The 17,136-nt window shown below is 38.4% G+C and overlaps 1 protein-coding gene across 1 annotated transcript in view; it reads left to right on the top strand.

Annotated features, from left to right (window-relative positions):
- atosa (atos homolog A) overlaps positions 1-16,203 on the top strand; it is a 36,771-nt gene extending 20,568 nt beyond the window's left edge. Inside the window, exons 2-12 of the mRNA XM_084409792.1 lie at positions 8,127-8,311; positions 8,672-8,874; positions 8,969-9,094; positions 9,634-11,209; positions 11,449-11,571; positions 12,325-12,413; positions 12,620-12,716; positions 13,423-13,581; positions 13,788-13,856; positions 14,489-14,688; positions 15,727-16,203. Of these exons, the coding sequence (XP_084265918.1) occupies positions 8,127-8,311; positions 8,672-8,874; positions 8,969-9,094; positions 9,634-11,209; positions 11,449-11,571; positions 12,325-12,413; positions 12,620-12,716; positions 13,423-13,581; positions 13,788-13,856; positions 14,489-14,688; positions 15,727-15,880 (2,981 nt within the window). The 3' untranslated portion in view covers positions 15,881-16,203. The remainder of the gene's footprint in view (positions 1-8,126; positions 8,312-8,671; positions 8,875-8,968; positions 9,095-9,633; positions 11,210-11,448; positions 11,572-12,324; positions 12,414-12,619; positions 12,717-13,422; positions 13,582-13,787; positions 13,857-14,488; positions 14,689-15,726) is intronic.
- The last annotated feature ends 933 nt before the right edge of the window (positions 16,204-17,136 follow it).

Here is a 17,136-nt window from a genome sequence, read left to right as displayed (position 1 = left end):
GTGTCGTTCTAGAACGGTAGTGTTTAAACTGATCTCTCTGGTGCTGGCCGTAAGCAGATTTACCATGCTGGAGTCATCTGTAATCTGCTATTGCGCCAGCGCTGCATGTGGACTGATAAAACCTCTTTTGCATACACTTGGGCAGGTACAAGCCGTCTCAATCAAATCCTTCATCAGGCAGTGCAAAACTGTGATGGAGAAGAAATTATTTCCTTCTGGCTGTGTGGATTATGCATTATGTAGATGTACTGTAACATTAACAACTCAAAGCTTCCTTTCCAGTCCATTCAGATCATGTGAGTCAAAGAAAAAATAGTAAAAAAACTTAAAAAAAAAACTAACATGCCTGTGCCACGTTGTTATAATTGTAATCATGTATTCATGTTGGTTTTATACGGTAAAAAACAAACCAAAAAAAACTTTTATTTTCAACATTAAATATTTAACATAGATATTTTAACAAAACGTTCACTATTATTTAAAAAATATATATATTTTTTTTTTTAAATGACAAAATAAGGTAAATGAAAACAAAATAAGATTTTATTTTTGAAGAAATAATATCCTGACAAATGTACCAACCTGACATTTTTTATTTTATGCCACCAAAAAATGATTCAAATTAATTTGAATTTAGAGATTAAGACATGTTATTCATAGAAGAGGTGTATTCAAGTTAATTACATTTTTATGTATTTTATTAATGACAATAGTAAAGGTTAATACATTAAGTCATTAAATCATCAAGGTTGTCACATCCATGAGCTCATTAATATTTAGGTCAGAAACGTGACGCAAGTAACCTTACTAGCTACCTAGTACTTGATGTTAGTATGCTAACATGCTAAAGCTGGAGAGAGAGTCAGTTTTAGAGACCAGAATATAATCCTGGATCTTTTGACTTGTACACTACTCATTTTGGAGGGAATTTAACACAGAAAAGCTCCACTCTCTGGTGTTTTCTTCTGCTGTATGAGCTGTTTATATCAAATGCAACTCAAAAGGTGATGGGAAAGATTTGATTACACATGTTAGCTGATCATTTCTTTACGACAGAAAGATTGACCTTTATTATTATCTCATTACAATCCCTCTCTCGCTCTCTGTCAGTCTTGAGGATCGCAGTGAGGGGTGATGAAACATGAAATCGTCCTCATAACTACAGAACACCGATCACTCTGATCCCAGCTGCCGTTGAGGGAAAATTCAGTACAGCAGCAAATTCCCAGAAATCTTTTTCTCCTCCGCTGCCGCTGGTTATATAAATGCACAGCTTAACTCTCTCCTGCAGTGTTGTGTTAATCTACAGCTGGAGAAACCAGGCGTTTCATTATGCAGACAGCGGGGAGAGTTTGCCGTAAATTTGGGTCAAGACTGGTGTTTTTGTTAAGATATGAGGAGCTAAATATATATGCGGTACTGTGTTCTGTTCTCACTTATTAGTGGTGTGCAGTTTGTAGTTTTGTCGGTTTGCTTTTTTATGTCATATCATTAAAAATAGGATATTGCTCTTGCTCTATTGAAATAAAAGAGTTTGATGTACTATATGGAAATGCTGTAACAGTCACAACTCAGAGATTCATTCCCAGTCCATTCATACAATTTATTGAAACTAAACGGCAAAAATGACTCCTTAGTAACCATCAGTGTTATCTGTTATGACGTCACCATGAGTTCATTAACATATACCCGTCCATGTTTACATATCGGTGCAACCCAGGCTCAAAGAAATGTGCCTGTGGTGACATTTCTGCAATTTTTTTTTACACTTTTAAAGTTAAATGTCCAGTGAGTGAAGCCAAAAGCTTGTTCAGCTTTATCCAAAATAGATGTACGTGAATCTGGCACTGTGCATCTGTGCATCTGTGCATCTCGGCAGTTCAGAAATGAAATATAGTGAGTAGCGCTAAAATGATAATGCTCTATCACGTTTGAAAATAACGTACCACCTATACTAAACCCTACCCTAAACCTAACCATTAGATGCATTTGCTGAAGCAACCATGCTTTTATGAGTCTTTGAGTCTCCTCGCGGGACTTGTATCTATATCAGCTGAGCTCTCTTGTAAGTTTACTACGTCACAAAAGCCATACACGTAGAGGCAAATATTTGATGCAAAATATGTTTTATTTTTTTATTTTTTACAAATCCTGTTCTAAAAGTGTTTTGAGGTCATGAAAATAATTGTTTTTTTAATCAATAATATGCCTCTGTAATCATAAATTTTGTTAAAAGAAATACAAGTCGTTGGTGTTTTACTGCCATTAGTGTTTGTTTTAGCTGGAAACTGCAGTGGAGTTTTGCCAAAATGTATGGAGAGTCTTTTTTTCCCAAAGAGCCAGTCAATGCCTATTCAGTATTCAGGATCTTGGTGGAAGTGTTCTGCTCATTTTTAACATCGAAAGAAGTTATCCAGTGATAATATATGTCATTTACTTATAGGTATATTAAAGGTACAGTAGCAAAAACAGCTAATTAATTCTAAGGCTCGGGATGGAAAATGGTCATAACTAAATAATGGATTTATTCTAAAAGACTCCTTTGTACCTTACACAACATCCCTGTGTTTGCTGACGTCAAACTTGGATAAGAATATTGTGTCTCTAGTTGTGTTTGAATATAGAGTAGGAACATGTTGTCTTGTTCTCATCTGGTGTGTCTGTGTATCTCAGGTATTCCCTATGGCAATGCCAGAAATCTTTGACCTTGTAGGGACATGTTTTGGTCCCTGTGTGTGTGTGTGTGTGTGAGAGAGAGAGTCCAGTTGCATTTTCTTATATTTGCACATGTACACACACTAATAATGCTATGCCCAGCACACAAGCGCCTGAAATAGCTCTATATTATATAAGAAACAGTGGTCTGTCCTGTCCTAGATCTAATAATCTCGTACAGTAAACATACTGCTGCTCACTCAAAAATATGTGACATGTGGAGGGTAAAAATATGCAAATTCTGGATTGGTGCAGAATTTGCATTTTTTCACCCTCCACATGCCACATATAACACCTCCAGGTCTCAAACATGTGTGTTTGTGTATGTTAGGAATGGTCTAAAACGAAATTACTCGGAAGGGATCAAATACTTTCAAAGGGCGAAATAATCCTTTACGTGAATTACAACCTTTGCGATGTTACTCATACACATGTATTGCAATTGTAAAAATCACTACTGATTGACATGCTTCTATCACTGTACTGTATGTACTGTATGTCATGACTCCCAACGTGTATATGAGTTGCATTATTTTGGAAAATAACTAGTTCATAAATAATCAAGCTTGCGCAGCTAGAAGCATTTGTGTGCAGCACTATGCAATGATATATTATGTTATGTTTTTTGTTTGTTTGTTGTTGGTGGGTTTTTTATGTCATCATATTTTTGTTTTGCTTTATGTTGTAATGTTTTTTTTATTACATTTTTTATGATTGCATGTGTGAGAATAAGTTCAGGCAGTCCATAACAAGAAAGAAAAGTATGGGGTGCTGGTAATTTATTCTTCCTTTTGTGTTGTGTTTTTCTGCCTCTCGTTTGCTCCTCCTCCCTGTCTGAACCTAATGTTCTGTCACTCCTCCCCTGCTGAAACTTTACCTTTAACCTACATGAGGCAAATACTCTTTCTCTGTCTTTCTCTTCCCTTTTTTTCAGCTGGCAGATTTAACCTCTTTCTTTTTCACTCTGTTGTCTGCGGTTTCTCCACGTGCAGTTATCACGTGGGAGGAGTTCCCTGTAAGAATGTGTGTACACACACACGCATATGGAAATGCATACTGCAACAGCCGGCCAGTGCAGTAAAAAACAGGCTTGACAAATACACCCACTAAATACTCAAGAAGCCTTGAGATTCTTCAGGCTCTTATAAGATTGTGTTTATGGAATAACGATGAGGTTATGTGTAAACATGGCTGGAATAAACAGGAACAAACATCATTATCTGCTGTCATGGTATTTCCAGCAGAGAATCTGGCTCTTTGTTTCACAAAGTCGCGCGAGATTGACTATCAGCTGTTCGTGTTGGCTTGGGGTGACGCTAGCCCTGGCCTGCACGTGGCTTTTCCCCACCCTCTGTGCTGACTTCTGTGATTGGCAGGAGCTTGGAATGTGCTGATTGGCCAAAAGTGTTCTGTGCCTCGCCTATTGGCTTAAAGAGCTGTGTTTGTGCTGGAAATGTAGAACACCAAGAGAAGGATGATGTCATAATGGTACTTAGTGAAGGAAAACACAATGTCCCTTTCCTTGCTAGAGTTCCAAATCGTAGAACTTTGTTTTGTTGTTCATTTGATACACATTTAAATTAGTATTTTAAATGTGATTAGTATTTAAATGGAGGAAAAGAGAAGTTCCTACTTGCTACTTGTAATCATACTGTGATTTTAAGATTTTATTTCAGTCGTTTCATTTCTGACAAAGACAGATTTAGAAAACATTCACTGTTACAACTTGGAGCGATTCTCAGCAATTCACAATTCTATTGCACTTACACACATTCTTATGGTCCGTACCAAATAATACACCAAGCGCATGCATTTTTTTTAACTTGTAATTTTTTTGTAACCAAAAATGTGTTTACAACTTGTAACTTGAACTTGTACATTTCCAAATTGGAAATTTGGGGTAAAAAAATTCCAGAATTTGTGCTAAATATGACATTATAATGGTGTTTATGCACTCATCTCATCTCATAAAAAAAAAAAAAAGAAAAAAAAAAAAGAATTCCTTCTGATGTTCACAGCAAAGACGCTAACTATAACGATAAGGATAAAGATATTGTTTTAAAAATCGTTCAAATTGTAAAAGACCTGCAGAGTCCACATAACTCGAATGATAACGGCACGGAGAAACAACATCGTTTGAATCAGCCTTAAATGCATGAATGTTTCGCCTGGATGCCAGCCGAACTTAGCCCCGCCCACAACATTTGAGGTCGGGAAGTTCGGTCTGGACTTGATCCGTTGTGGAGCAACTATGCTCGAACCAGAGCTGTTCGGACCAATCAAATGGTCAGGGCGGGCTTTATACCATGACGGACAGATGATCAACAGTAAAGTAATCATCCACGTCACCAAAGAGCGCTTGGGTTGAATTCGTTGCCAACAAAGACGACTGCCGCTGGAGAATTGAGATGTGTAGATCTCTGTTATAGAACATATCGACAGCGCATTCATTTTAAAAGAGGAACAGAGAACCGCGATCAAGGCATTTGTCGATCGGAAAGATGAATGAAGAACATACGTCACTTAGATTGGTTGTAGGTCTATCCAAAAATAACAATAATAATATTACTTTGAGAAGTACATTTTTACTATACAACAGTAACATATTTCTGTCATAATTTCTTGGAAGTTAAACGGAACTTTTATTTGGCAGCGGTAAAGACCTTTGAGTTTCAGCGTGTCTGACGTGAACTCTCAGAGCAGCTCTGGAGATGAAGTTCATGGGGACTGTCCTCATATAGTGAGACAGCAAATGCTGAAAATTTCTTAAGCATCACACGTTTTCGAGTACAAACTAGATGAAATTGCGTTACTCATTCACACGGTGGCACGTATAACATGACAAATAAATGTGTAAATGTAAAATATCTGAAACGATTTCCTCAGCTTTGCTGGATAATGAAAGTTTGGTTTTTACCGTCGCTTTTGTGTCCCTTGCCAGTTCCACTCATTTTTTTTTATCCTTGTTGTTTCCAGAGCAGAAATGTCATTTTTTGAGTAAAAAATGTCCAGAGATTATCATCATCGACATACATTTTATTGCGATCCAAGTTTTATTGCCCATCTGCTGTAACGTTAAAATTTTTGTAAAATCAAATGTTTTGTCAAAACGCATTTGAAATGAAATTAAAGAAGATTTCCCTTCAATTCCGACGTTTTTTTCAAACAAACCTTTTTTTTTTCCTTTTTTTTTCAGAAGACCTAGAATATTGTGCCCAAGTTGGTGTGGACTTTTTGTGTACCTTTTGGAAAACTTGGCTTTTAATTTCAAAATCATGAAACGGTAGTAAAAAAAAACAAAAAACATGAAGTACACTCTGAATTTTTTTTCTTTTTGCGGATGTAAGAAAAATAGGTATATTAATTCAACAGAAGTGGGTCATAGAAAAGTTCTGCACAGTATGTTGTTGTCTTGAACAGCCATTCTGTGTCTCCACCCATTGGTTTTTCAGGATCAAATTTGGTTTGCATAGTATTATTTTAACCACAAGGCGAGCATAGTATGTGTATTCACTTTGTGAACACCAACTAAAATTATCACCAGTATGGAACTGGAAAGAAGGTTAATTCATGCATGCTCAGCCAGTCACCCTAGAGCCCTGTTGTAAAATGTGGTTCCAAGCCATTGACAGATTGGTGTAATGAAAAGATTCCTGAAATAGACTTGAATGCATCAGGATTGTTTTGACACAACCCTTTCAATAGGCTCTTTCTCTTTACAACTATGTTGCATGTACTCCACCCCATGGATAATACTGTGGATTCTGTGCCTTTTCAACCTCAAAGGCCAGAACTTTTTACACTGCATCATGAGAGGGATGTAAAACAGCACTAGATTTCATCAGGTAGTTATAGAAATAATATTCAAATGTGCATCACCAACCAACATTTCAAGAAAAGATTTTATTTTTATTAGTACATTTTATAGACTTGAAAAGGAATGAGTGATAATTAAAACATTTAATTGCAATAGTATATATTTCCCTCTTTTAGACATTTAAACATGAACAGAATGAAAGTTTAAAGTTTAAATGAACTGTGTTACACTTTTTCAACCCTATAACATGGTGGAACCTAACAGAGTGGAAATATAAAAACTAAAAGTGTTTGTTTGTTTAGCCAAACAAGAGTGAATTATATTTGTGTAATATATTATAACATGATAGGCTGTTGAAATTAAACCATGTTAAACCCAAGATGTTTTTTGTGTGGAATGATGTGATATACGTTCTGTGGAATACTGTTTTGGTTTATAAACTTTGACTCTGAAAACACACACCTTTAAGAGAGAGAGAGAGAGAGAGAGAAGGCTGTGCAGTCCAGGATGACATACTCTCTGTTGGCCCTGTTGGCCTGGGAGTCTGACGCTGTCAGAACAATAGGCCCAGTGGCCGTCTGTAACGGACCTCAACTGCCATGTAAGACGCCTTTGTTTGCAGCTCAAAGCTGTGGGTAAACCTACTCTGCTCTTGTGAATCTCACTTCTATCTGCTTCTCAGCAAACATGGAATAACTACTACCAGCACAACTAATCTGTGTTGAACTTTAGCTGTCATCGTGGGCCTGTTTCATTTGCGCATGATCAAATTATGAGGATTCACCTGCAGTTCAAGATTTAATTGGAATGATTAATGAAAATGTCCAATTGAATTGAATTTTAATTGTCAGCTTTACTTGTTTATACATACTGTATACACAATACATGTTATTCAACAGGTTCATCAGGTTGTGGGAAAATATTTTGGAATTTCTGACTCAGAATCTGAAGTGTCGCATTTTACACGTATTTCTACATTCCATGCAAATTGACAGCTGTTTCTTATTAAGCTGTTTATCAGGTATGTTTTGCTAATGGAGAAATGGTGTATGCATGTTTGTTACGCCCAGTTTTCACAGCTGAGCAAAGATTGTTTGCTATGGATAAGCTACTCCTGTTTCAAAAAGCATTTTTAGTCTATGTCTATTGGCTTTGAGGCTAATCTATAGCTTTGAGGATCTAAATGCTAGTGAACTCCTACAACTAGACAAAATTAACTTTATAGCAGATATATCATGCATGGACATTTTTATCCAACTGCTCTTTAGATTGAGTAGGTCTCTCCATCATCTGACACCGACTAATTAGCAAGTAGTAAGGAAATGGTTTTGCCACACTGTGAGGTGAACTGCTGACAAACCACACAGTATCTCCTACCCCAAGGAAAGAAAAAACGTTTCATGGAGACAAACTTTTCTTCTCAGAAAAAAAAGAAAAGATATTTAAACCTACTGCACAATCTGATAATCCAGATGTTGAGAGTGTGTTACTCTGAGAAAGGATATGCCACAAGTTATCTTGTTCTTTTTTCTTATTTTTATTTTTTATTATTAAATGGCAACATGTCAGTAATTCAGTCCATGTGTCTTTTTAGAAGCAGCAGAGGAGTTCTTTGAGTATGATCCTGAGGAGTTCCTGGTGTTCCTGACACTCCTGATCACAGAAGGACGGACTCCAGAATGTTCGGTAAAGGGGCGGACCGAGGGTGTTCACTGCCCACCCGCCCAGTCTGCTATGCCTGTCCTCACCAAACATGAATGCAGCGACAAAGTACCACAGGTGGGTTACATCTTTTTATCCACCCGAGTTGGGGCATTTAGTAGTTACATTTTACGATTTATAAGAGTAAGAATATGAGATGTTAAGATGCATCCAATTAGTATGCCCTTATGCAATAAGTACAAAAGCTGTACATCTCTGAGAAAATACTACCCTTTCAATTCTTTATTAACAGGGACCGACAAATCATCATGTCTGGAAACCTGATTGATAACAGTCAAAATGTTTGAAATTCCATTTTTTGCCACTAGTGACAAGGAAATTGCACACGTCACCTTTAGGTTGTTGTGCATACTGTTTAGGTTATTTTGCATCTTGTGTCATGCAGTAAAGAAAGAAAAAACTTTTTTCCCAATACAGTGTCGTCAGGCAAGGAGAATAAGGTCAGAGGTCATGTTACTATGGCGCAATCACATCCCCATCATGATCGAGGTAATGCTGCTTCCTGACTGTTGCTACAGCGATGAAGGCTCGACCACAGACTGCACGGACCTAAATGACCCAGCAATAAAGCAAGATGCGCTCTTACTAGAGAGATGGACTTTACAGCCAGTACCCAGAGAGTAAGACATACTCGTCACTTACAGCACTTGTAATATACATTCTTTCACACAGATCTAGGGAGATTTAACAAAGTGGTTTTGGTATTTGTTGCAGGAGTGGAGATCGATTTATTGAGGAGAAAACCTTGCTGTTGGCCGTGCGTTCCTACGTGTTTTTCTCGCAGCTCAGCGCGTGGCTCAGTGCCTCTCACGGACTTGTACCTAGAAACATCCTTTACAGGTAACATACTCTACAGATAAACAACTTCTTTCAAGGGTGGGAAAGAATAATGAGGTTTTTCTGATGTAGACAAGAGCTGTGTTTGCTGTCTATCTCAAACGCTGTGTTCTGAAACAGTGAGCTGTTGATTCCAATAAGGTTTGTCGTTAGTAGCACATTGCAAAGTTAAATCTGTGATAGTCTTATAATGATAGAAATACAAAAATGTAAAAAATTTGTAAAGTACTTATTATTTTTATGACATGTAGCACTCATTTATCAATAATTGTTGTTATACAGCATTTCTTTAGGACTCTCAATAGGTTTTGGAACAAGGCCAATGTGTATGTTGGTGATTCCATAGGGCTTGTTCTTGAACCATGAGCAGAAATTAAATAAAAGTACTGTGTAGAAAATCCATAAAACCATCCAGAAGATTTTGTATTTGCCTTTCAGGAGAATATTTTGATCAGGAGAGACAGGAAGTCAGGAGAGTCAAGAGAGAAAGGAAGAAAGACCTTACATTGTTTTCTGACAATTCCATTTGCTATATTTTGCAGAATAAGTGCAGCTGATGAAGAACTGATATGGAACTTCTCTCAAACACCCTCTGAACATGCCTTCCCTGTCCCAAATGTGTCCCATAGTGTTGCTCTCAAAGTGCGGGTTCAGTCTTTGCCCCGCCAGCCCAAATACCCCGTACTCAAATGTAGCATCCACTCAGGTCTTGGTTTTTTGGGCAAGAGAGGCCTGGAGCGTGGCGAGGGTGGCAACCGTGCTGGAGAGAACTGCAGTTCCCTCCGTCTGCCAGGATCTCCACTCTTCTCCAGACCGCTACGTCCTTCTCCACCTCCCCACAGCCCTCTTAACACCCGTAAATGCCCCCCTCGCCCTGAGTCCCCTCTCCCACCAGGCAAAGCAGTCAAGTGGCTGTATTCTCGGCTAAATGGCGGTGTGGACGCCCCCCCTACGGAGGCGTATAACTCGTGTACTAATGGGGCAGAAAGTCCCAAGACATCAACCATGGAGTCACCAATTCGTGGTTTTAAATCACTCTCCATCACTGACCCTTTATTTACTCCCAGTCCAAGCCCCAGCTCCATCTCAGGTGAAACCAACCCCCTCATTGGCTCCCTGCTTCAGGAAAGACAGGAAGTCATTGCTCGCATTGCTCAGCGATTGAATTTCTGCGACCCTACTGCTCCTCATCTCCCTGATGCTCTCTTCACTTCTCAAGAACCTCCAGGACACAAAACAACCTGGAACTCATCACAGGATAAGGAGCGCTTGAAGAAATCCAAAGAACCCCTCTTCTCAGTCCCCCAGCCTCAAAACCACAATGGAACCAGTCCAGAATTCCCAGAGAGGAGCCGGTCTTCTCTCTTCAACACCCCCTTGAGCCCTAGAAGCAGAACACGGCTGGTTGGAGTTGACCGTGAATCAAAAACCTCCCCAAAACCCTCAACATGTAGGCGGCTGGTACTCAGTGACCAGTCCGCTGAGGGTTCGCTGATTGCAGATGCTGTTCAGGACATTTCGAGGTTGATTCAGGAGCGACTGCAACATTCCTACAGTCTCCTGAATGGCACCTATAAATTGAAGACCTCTCATAATGAACAGGTTGGTGCAAACCACGGAGCCCAGACAAATGGCTTTGTATCACCCCCAAGCCATAAGAAGTTTTCAAGTGCACCCAATGGTGAGGCAAGCACAGATCCTCGTATGTCTCAAGCAACAAAATGTTGCAGATCTCCTGACTCTAGTCGCAGTAAGCGAGACTGTTCCCCTAGACCACTAAACGTGGCCAGCTCAAAACTTGAAGACCACAGCGTCACAAAATCACAGACTTTAACGGCAAGTAATCAGCAACTGTATGCCAGTAGAGAGTCCTGGGCCTCCTTGAAAAAAAACTCTAGCCATGCAAGCTCTCCTCAGGAGAATGGGCTGACCCAGACTGGATACCTCCAGCCCTTCAAGACCCAAGAGGCAATCCATGAGAAAGGAGCAGAAAAGCATGTCCGGGATGGGTCCACTTGTCCTGAGAAGGACGAGAACCAGGAGCCCTGGACGTCCCCCTCTAGCACACCAGTCAACCTTACCTTCAATTCCTCTAGTCCTGCCAAGAGCAGTTATACAGTGAGTTGATATGTCTTTCCTACCATATGATTTTTTAAGTTCAAGTGTGTTTATAGGATTACTTTTGTTTTGTTTTAAAACCTTGTCATGCCATGTAAAACCTATGTTATTAATATGCTTTTAGTTAATGTGGAGAGTTTTGAATCTATTCCTTTGGAACCCAGTCTATCAGAGCACTTACATTGCCATTTTACTTAATTTAATGTTCTCTGCTGAATTTATCCTCTTTTTAATAACAGAGACGCCCCCCTTCCCCTCTGAAGTCATGCAATAACTGGAAGAAACAGAATCGCCACTCCATAGACGGAACTGCAACAAAAGCCTTCCACCCCTGCACAGGCCTACCTCTCCTCTCCAGCCCTGTAAGAGCACAGATCCCTCTGTTGCCCTCCAACACAGATTATAGCACAGCATCTTATTGAAAGGGCCCCAAAGTCTTTGTATCTGTGACTCATCTAGCCTCACATCTGAATCACTTCGTGTTTGTCTCAATGCTGTCCACAGAGTTTCCATGCTTCCTAGATGACACACAAATGAAGTCTCATGGGCCACAAAAGACCTATAATAAAAACTTCCTCCCTATAACCCAAGTTTTTATTAATACTTTCCATAAATACTCTTGGTAAATTAAGCCCATTAGTGTTTTCAAATCATACCGATTTGTACCATATGACTCGAGCACTTCACTGTGTGTGGGAGTTTGGTGCTGTTACTCCAGATGAGTGGTGCTCTTGTTCTTTCAGATGAGATCCACTCAGATGTAGTTCTTACTCTTTCTATTGGTTTTCATTAAATGTTACAAACAACTGAATCCGGTTGCAAACTTTGGAATAGCCTCCCTCTTTCATGTGAGGTCTACTTCTTTATTGGGCATTTTTTTATCTACTCTTAAATCATATTGTACAGCACTTTGGATCAATGTATATTGTGTATAAATGTGCTTTATAGATAAATGTTGTTGTTGATATACCACTGTATTATCACCTGACACCATATTATAGCACACACAATATTTTTTGATTTACAAAAACTTTAAGCACATTTTGCAAGTGGTCACAACCTTGCAAAACAAAGATGTAAATGTGTTCATCTGCTTCCTCCTTTTTTCCCCTCAGGTTCCTCAAAGAAAAAGCCAGACAGGATATTTTGATTTAGACACATCTCTGATTCACTGCAGAGGTGTTCCATGGGCAGCCAATAAGAGGTATGACTTTCTTTCCTCGCTTTATTTCCTGCTGTAGTGCCATTGTTCCGAATTTCACTGACATTTCCTTTACTGAGACTTTTCTACATACACTGCCATCTGCTGTGCACACATACACTATAGTTATCCCTAAAGCTACAGACTACCCAAAATGGCTGACTGAACTTTGTGTGTGTGTGTGTGTGTGTCTATGTGTGTGTTTGCAGGGTTTTGAAAAGATCACAAGACTGTGATGAGTCTCAGCAGCAGATCCTCAGTGCCAGCGCTCCACCCGCCAGCCTCAGTCTTTTAGGAAACTTTGAGGTAGATGAACAAATTATTTCACACACTCACACACACACATGTTGGATCTCCATGTTTTATGGGGATTTTCCATAGACATAATTATTTTAATACTGTAAAAACTATATATTCTATCCCCTAACCCAAACTATAACCCTAACAGAAACCTTCCTACATTTTTACAATTTAAATAACTTTATTTCGTTTAGTTTAGCTCACGTCTGGTTACAAATTTCCCCCCAAAATATACTTAAGTAGGTACACACAAATACATGCTTTTTTCACTGGATTTTTCAGGATATCTCATAGACATTTCTCTCAGGTTAATGATATTTTCTACCTGACCCCTACCTCTAAACAACTCTCACAGATACCTGTGCAAAACCCTAGATTTAAATATAAACCGATTTTACGCCTTTTTATAAGCCTTTACATTTTCACACACAAAAGGGTCATCATTTAGTATGATTCATACGATTTTTTCAAAGTCAAAATCTCAGGTTATACTATCCTTGAGGGGACAAAAGGGAATACCTGGACCACACACACACACGCACACACAATTAGTGAACAACCCTTTGAGTGAACACCCTCTGTCTTTATTGGCCTAATGATATTGTCTTTATCCTGATCATACATTAAACATATGCCTCTAATGGATGGATGGAAAGATAGACAGATGTTTCTTTGTGTGTGTTCATGTGTATTTCTGTGTGTTTTTGTGTAGGAGTGTGTATTGAATTATCGTTTGGAGCCATTGGGCACTATTGAGGGTTTCACAGCAGAGGTTGGCGCCAGCGGAACCTTCTGCCCCAGTCACATGACCTTACCTGTGGACGTGTTATTCTACAGCGTCTCTGATGATAACGCACCTTCCCCCTACATGGTAATGGCCCAAGCTGAGTTTCTTACATATTTTGTGTACTTGTTTTGAATAAGTCAAGTAAAAGTAACTTTACAGTAAAAAAGTTACTTTTTTTTTATGCTCCCCCATAGAGCATAAATGTAATACAAACATATTTTAAGGAGTCAATACAAAATTGTAAATGTTTAAATACTATATCTTTATTGAATTATCTTGCTTCTCTTCAGGGTGTCATAAACTTGGAGTCCCTCGGTAAGAGGGGATATCGAGTACCTCCTTCAGGAACCATTCAAGTGGTAAGATTCATCAAATTATTTTAAAGACCTACATAATTATCTGCTTGCGCACTATGTTTCATGGTAATGACACACTTTTGCAAATGAGTCATAACTACTCATAAGTGTGTGTAATAACCATCAGACAATACTGTGAGAACAAAGGAGAAAGTCAACCATTAAAATTGTGTACAGATGCGCCCTCTACTGGTGAATAAGTTGGAATTACATTTACATGCAAACAGAACAATAGTAAAAAAAATTTTTTTTTTTCCTTTTCAGTGTAGTCCTTTCATATCTGGTATAAATCTTTTAAAAAAAATTAAAGCTACAGTCTTTTCCATGGTAACTGACATTATGACCCAAATGTTACTGATACTTGTGCTTGGAATATTCCTTTAAATTCTTTGATTTGCATTAGTCATGAACAAATTACTCTGATTCACTCTTTTCAAGAAATGTTTTTTGGAGGATAGTGAAATAAAACAGTTATTTTATGGTTTTGAAGGTTTCCCTGCCCACTTAGATTATTAGCATGTGTTTCTGATGAAATGCTCACCGACTGTTACTGTAAATGTGTCTGGATTTGCATGCTTTGGATTTTGTAGCTTTGATGCTCAACGGATGTTTTGTCTTTTGTCTCTGAATGTCAGACCTTATTTAACCCCAATAAGACAGTGGTGAAGATGTTTGTGGTGATGTATGATCTGAGAGAAATGCCCGCCAGCCATCAGACATTCCTGCGGCAGAGAACCTTCTCAGTCCCAGTCAAACGCGAGTACAATGGACAGAACAACAAAAAGCCGTCCTCACTGGGGCAAGGACGAACTCTCCGCTACCTTGTCCATCTGAGGTCAGTACCATGGCCTTGAGTGCTCACTTATTTTCATTCAGGCATACAGGGCTTAAATGCTCAGTGTATTCTGTCAAATGGTCGTAAAGCTTTTGGTCTAGACCACACTTTCTCAACAGGTATCTTATGGCCTAGACATGCCTATTCATGAGTATACTTATTTTAACTGGTCCCCAGAAGTCACATGATAAGGTGTGTGAAAATGCAGTACTTTTTAAAAGTCCGTATTAGAGCAAGTCTGTTTACTTGGCTGCCATCTTGGAAACACCTCCAGGCAGCTATTTTCTATTTCTATTTTCTAGGATTCAAATCTCCAAAGCTGTTTGTCAGGCTTACCTTTCATAACATCGATGCACTGATTTTTCGGCCACTGAAAAGTGATAAAGAGAAAATTATCCAGAAATCTGAACACAAACCGTAACGTACAAAACCAAAAGCCTTTTACATGTAGAAAAACAGCATTCAAATGAAATAGGTATAATTATATTTAATGTAAATATTGACTGATGGTGATATCTTACCAGAAAGAGCTTGAATTTATAATATATGTGAAATGAGAATGAGGTGATACCAGTTTTCCTAGTAATACTAGTAAAACATGGATACAGATACATTTAATTTATTAAAAAAATATTTGTAAAAATTGTTGGAGCCTGTATACAGACCAATTCATTTTAATTATTATAACCACTTTTAAAAAAAAATATATATATATTATGTTGTAATTGTAATAAAGTAACTATATATTAATATAATTCATAGTCATTCCATATTAAAATTAGCATTTGGGGTTTTCCTATGTAGGCCCAGTGGGCCATGAATCATTCATGTAGATATTTCTCATGTTCAACCTATATAAATAGAATACGCCACCAAACGCCCCCTTGAGGAAGACAAAGAAACTGTTGTTAGCTTGCTGTATTTGCCACCTAGTGGTTTAAACATGTTACCAAAATATGTCTGCTCAGTTGTTGTATGCATGACACTAGTTACTCTTATTAACTGTTTGACCTTTATTGCTCTCCATCTGTTTCTCAGGTTCCAGAGCTCCAAATCTGGAAAGATCTACCTCCATCGGGACATCCGGCTCCTCTTCTCCCGTAAATCCATGGAAGTGGACAGTGGTGCTGCCTATGAGCTCAAGTCATTCACAGAGTCACCTGCCGACCCCCCTTTCTCTCCCAGATGCTAATTTAATCTAGTCTAGTATATTCTGATCTTAATCCAGCATAGGGGCCTTACTAAATCAAAATCTGTCATCTGCTTGTATGGGAATTAAAAATAGAGAAGCCCACTAACACACACCAACATGCACAGGACTGTTCACATTGATGCCCCTAAAAATACACACCAATGAATTGTCAGTGCTTTGGTTTAAAACAACAGATGGTTGGGAGTTAATTTAGGCTAATTTCCAGATGTTTGGAATGGCGTGAGCAGACATGATGCAGAAAAACTAAATCCATGGACCATTAGAAGAAAAAAAGAAGAAAAAAAGTCTACTAACTGAATAACTGCAAGGATGTTTGAAGAGCACTGTGTTTTTCCACCACAACTGGAACAAAATAAGTTTTGTTCAATTACTTTTTTCTTTGTACTGTTACCAAACCACTTTAATCGGAAGTGTTGCAATAGAAAAACAAATATCTTACTAGCTTAGTGTTTACATATTTACTTCTTTTTTTTTTCATCAGTTATTTAATATTTAAATTGAACTTTCATTTACTGCACATGTGATGCCCGTTGTGCAAAACATTATGATGTAGTACAAGATATGTTTCAATCATACCATGTATTTTTGTCTTTCAAATTCAGATCTTAAATAAAAGAATTATATATTGTATCTATAAAATTAACTTTAAGCATGCATATGTTTGTGCTCTGTTTTAGACTTTTTTTTAAAATGCATAGGGGTGTTGTCTATGTTGTGGGGCCAAAATGCCCCCACAAGGATTGTAATACCAGAAATCTTGTATCTTTTTGGGACATTATTTGAAAATGTTAAAATGCTGAAAGTTTCCGTGATGGATAGGGTTAGGGGATATAATATACAGTTTGTACAGTATAAACATCATGTCTATGGAATTTCCCCATAAAACCTGAAAACCTCAGCATGGCGTAGTGGATAGCCAGGGTTAGTCATAACCTGAGGGAATGTCTGCCTCACTAGGCTGTAAATTTGCACAAACTGAGTGGATATAGCATAAATTGCCTCTATGGATTACTCATTCAGAGTCAGAACCCCATGGGAACATCCCTTGTGGCCATCCCCAAGCCAATATACTAAGAAAGATCCCCAAACGTTTATGCTCTACAGCAAGGGAAGTCCCGACTGTTACACCTTTCTCCCTCCCTTGTGGAACAGGCCTCAGCCCTTTCTGGCCCCAAGAGCTGAGCTCTAAGAGGAAAATATCCAACATAGCCTTAGCTATGTAAGGCGATTCAACA

This window comes from Rutilus rutilus (genome assembly GCF_951802725.1).
Source record: "Rutilus rutilus genome assembly, chromosome: 5".
Taxonomy (NCBI): domain Eukaryota; kingdom Metazoa; phylum Chordata; class Actinopteri; order Cypriniformes; family Leuciscidae; genus Rutilus; species Rutilus rutilus.
Note: the sequence above shows the minus strand (reverse complement) of the source record. Positions and strands in the feature narration are given on the sequence as shown.